This window comes from Narcine bancroftii, chromosome 1 (assembly GCF_036971445.1).
Source record: "Narcine bancroftii isolate sNarBan1 chromosome 1, sNarBan1.hap1, whole genome shotgun sequence".
Lineage (NCBI taxonomy): Eukaryota > Metazoa > Chordata > Chondrichthyes > Torpediniformes > Narcinidae > Narcine > Narcine bancroftii.
The window spans coordinates 141,346,634-141,350,196 of record NC_091469.1 but is presented as its reverse complement, the minus strand read 5'-3'; the positions used below and the strand labels follow the sequence as shown (position 1 = coordinate 141,350,196).

Here is a 3,563-nt window from a genome sequence, read left to right as displayed (position 1 = left end):
GTCAGTTTGCAACATTCTTTCCACCAATATCTTCGAGTGCTGAAAAGCCAACAAGTTTCGGGCAGACTAAATGGTTTCTTTCCCCGAGATTATGGTTTTCCAGCAGTTCTGGATGCCTGTTTCTGTGTACGTCCCCATTTGACTATTATGTGAAACCCATTGCCAAGGTGAAATCTGTCATAGGAGTTGCTGGTGGAAATATTCATTCGTGCAACACTATTAAAATGCCATTGACCCGGGTTCAAATCCTGTGCTGTCTGTAAGGTGTTTGTACGTTCTCCCTGTGACCTGTGTGGGATTCTTCTGGGTGCTCCCGTTTCCTCTTCCCCTTCAAATCATAGGAAGTTGGAAGGTTAACTAGGTGTAATTGGCCTCCATGGGTTTCATGGGCCGGAAAGGCCTTCTACCAGGCTGTATCATTACATTAAAAAAAAATTTCATGACCAGTTCTTCTGTTTTTTTTAAACATTTCCTGAAATTGAGTGTTTCTCTGTCGAATTTTAATCTCACTTTACCTGGATTTCGTTGAAATAGCTGGTAGCCTCAAAATGTCCCAGTAACTTCAACAATGGATTCAAAACATAAAATACACTTTTAACTTTTATTTTAAAGATATTTTACATGATATAAAAATACAGATCACAGTGAGCTCTTACAGTTGTTAACTGCTATGAACAGGAATGTTGCACAATATTTTTTGTGGCAATAAATTAGATATAGATTCATTATCTTAAAAAAAAATTAGCTTGGAAGGATCTAGAACTTTTGACCATCAGCACATCACATGAAGCCTGCTGAGTTCTTTTTGTAGACTCCGGGCAAGTTTCTACAATATATGTTTACGCTTCTGCCGAAACGTGCAGTGTTAGGGCGGCTTTGGGTCCTCCTGTGTCTCTGGTGCACTGCTGAGTCAAAGATGTAAATGCTATGCGTTTTCTTCTATACAGTGTTCCTCCGCTCGGTAGTAGCATCCACGTGAAAGTCCTTGGTCACCAGATGACCCTTGCCATCAATAATGGTCATTGTATGGTCTTCTCCAGTATGTGGGGACACAATTACAAATCTCCTCGCTGAAGTAAAGTCCCTGCTTACAGCCTCTCCTTCGGACCCGACATGGTGGCCTGTAGCAACTGCAGGAGGTAAAGAGCACAAGATTATTGTTTTTCAACAACTCAAGCGCAATGATCACATCCCTCCCCTCTCACACGCAGGAGGACTAGAACACCAGATGATTGCAGGCTACGCAGGCATTGCGACCTTGTAACTGGACAGCATCCATAAATTAAACTGTTTAAGGTGCCCTTTAGATTGTCAAAGAGATTATCAGAAAGAGGGCCTGAAGGCAACCTTCTGCTGTTCCTTACAATTTTATTGGTTGAAGAATGACTTTTTTACGTGATTAACGCTGTTGAGAACTCTGCAGATTTGAAGTCTCTGTGACTTTTATCCCTCCAATCTCTATTATTCCCCCTGTGACATTCACACCACCCTATTTGGTAGCGGGCAGGTGCTTATAGTTTCCCAATTATGGCTGAAGCTCCACTGGAAGAGCTTTTTTCATCCCACTAAGCAACAATTTTTTTTTTCAACTGAACATTTAAAATTTAGATTTCCAGCTAATTGATTACAGACAGCTCATATTTCATTTTTATGGTCTTGTCCACAACTTGTCTATTGTCTCATGATCCTGAGATTAAATATAAGCTTCCTTTAAATACTTTATTCTTGCTTCTAATATACCAGGGAGGTTAGACCATGCTGCTTGTAGCCAAACTATGTACAATTGGAGGAAACTGTGCATCATACTGAGGCGGACTGGCCATTCATAGTTTATATTTTTCCTCCAAAACTTTATTAACAAGCTACAGATTCCGTAACTCTTTATGTCTTCTTGTTCGACCACCTTCAAAGGTTTGAGTAGATGTGACCCTGAATTTTTCTCTATTCATTATTGCTTATAAAATTGAATACATCGCAATTCTCTGCAATGAATTTAATCTGACATTCACCTAACATTTTGATACTCATGGTTAACATTCTTCTTTAAATATCATATATTTAATGCTTCTTCCACCTTAAATTAAATCAAAGAAGACATCATTAAATTAGCCCATAAAGCGGAGTGGGCATCATGTCAATTGTTGGGCTACTTTGCTCTATTCTTCACTATTTCCTTCTGGACATAGGAGACCATTTCAACCTAATGAGTATATGCTTAAAGTGGTACGTGAGTGGGAAGGGAAGGTGGAGAATCATTGCTCTAGACCCAATTGTTACTGAAATATTTTGCTTGAGAAACATTGTCATTGGTCCATTTCCTTTGGAGTTCTGAAACCGTGCACATAACGAGTCAATTAGATACTATTAAAATAGTGGTTTTCAAACTTTTTCTTTCCACTCACATAGAGATTGCTTAAGGTGGAATGTGAGTTTAGGGGGAGGGCAGTTTGAAAACTATTGACATAAGAATCACTTCAAAGGGGAAAAATATATTTGACATTGTTGAAATAGGCTTTGAGCAGGGCATCTCGTGAAGCCACACTGTAATATTGAAATACAAGAGGAGATGATGGGGATACTCTCTCTCGACGATCAATGTGATCTACCGGGATCATTGTCTGAAGAAGGCTCGCAAAATCATTGAGGACCCCTTCCAACTTGCCCGCAGCATCTTTCAGCTGCTCCCATCAGGAAAGAGATACAGGATCAGGGCCAGCTCCACCAGGCTGAGGAACAGTTTCTTCCCTCAATGAGAATGCCGAATGACCAAAGGAACTGCTGACACTAACCCTATGAGACCCTCATATTTCCAAACCAATACATATGCACTAATTCATATATACAGATAAACAACTAAATATTGTTTGTTTCTGTGTATGTAGTATGTGTGTTATGTCTGGCTATGTGTCTGAATGTTTTGCATCGAGGAGCAAAGATGTTGTTTTGTTGAGTTGTTCTTGTGTAATCAAATGACAATAAACATGACTTGACTTACACCCTATTGAAAGTAAAGTTACTGCAGATTCAGGATGTTGCCTCGATAGGAGAATATTAGCAATGAGGATAGGTTGGACAAACCTGGATTATTTTCGCTGGAGTGTCAGGACCAAGGGGAGATCTGATAGAGGTAGATAAAATTATGAGAGGCACAGACAGTGTGGATTGTCAACGGTTTCTTCTCAGGGATGGGAATGTTAAGGAAGTGAGGACATTGTTTTGGGTGAGTCGGGGAACATGGAAAGTAGATTGGTGATGCAAGATTTTTTTTCATGCAGAAAATGGCAGGTGCATGGAAAGCACTGCTGTGGGAAGTGGTAGAAGCAGATACCATTGAAACAAACATTTTTGGGGGCATTTAGGCAGACACATGAACAGTTAGGGGATGAAGGGATACAGACCATGTGCAAGCGGTTGGAATTAATGAAATTGGCAACAGGGTCAGCGCATATAAAAATTATTTATGTTCCTCTGCTGGACTGTTCTATGTTCTGCATTGGTCTTGTGACATTTAGTTTAGGGAAAACTATTCCAACATGGTTAGTGGATCACATTACATTTGTTTT

The 3,563-nt window shown here is 39.9% G+C and overlaps 1 protein-coding gene across 2 annotated transcripts in view; it reads right to left on the bottom strand.

The window, feature by feature from the left end:
- Nucleotides 1–582: 582 nt before the first annotated feature.
- vegfc (vascular endothelial growth factor c) overlaps nucleotides 583–3,563 on the bottom strand; it is a 198,517-nt gene continuing 195,536 nt past the window's right edge. For both annotated transcript variants that reach the window (XM_069940796.1, XM_069940786.1), the window contains exon 7: nucleotides 583–1,130. In XM_069940796.1, the coding sequence (XP_069796897.1) occupies nucleotides 1,010–1,130 (121 nt within the window). In that variant the 3' untranslated portion in view covers nucleotides 583–1,009. The remainder of the gene's footprint in view (nucleotides 1,131–3,563) is intronic.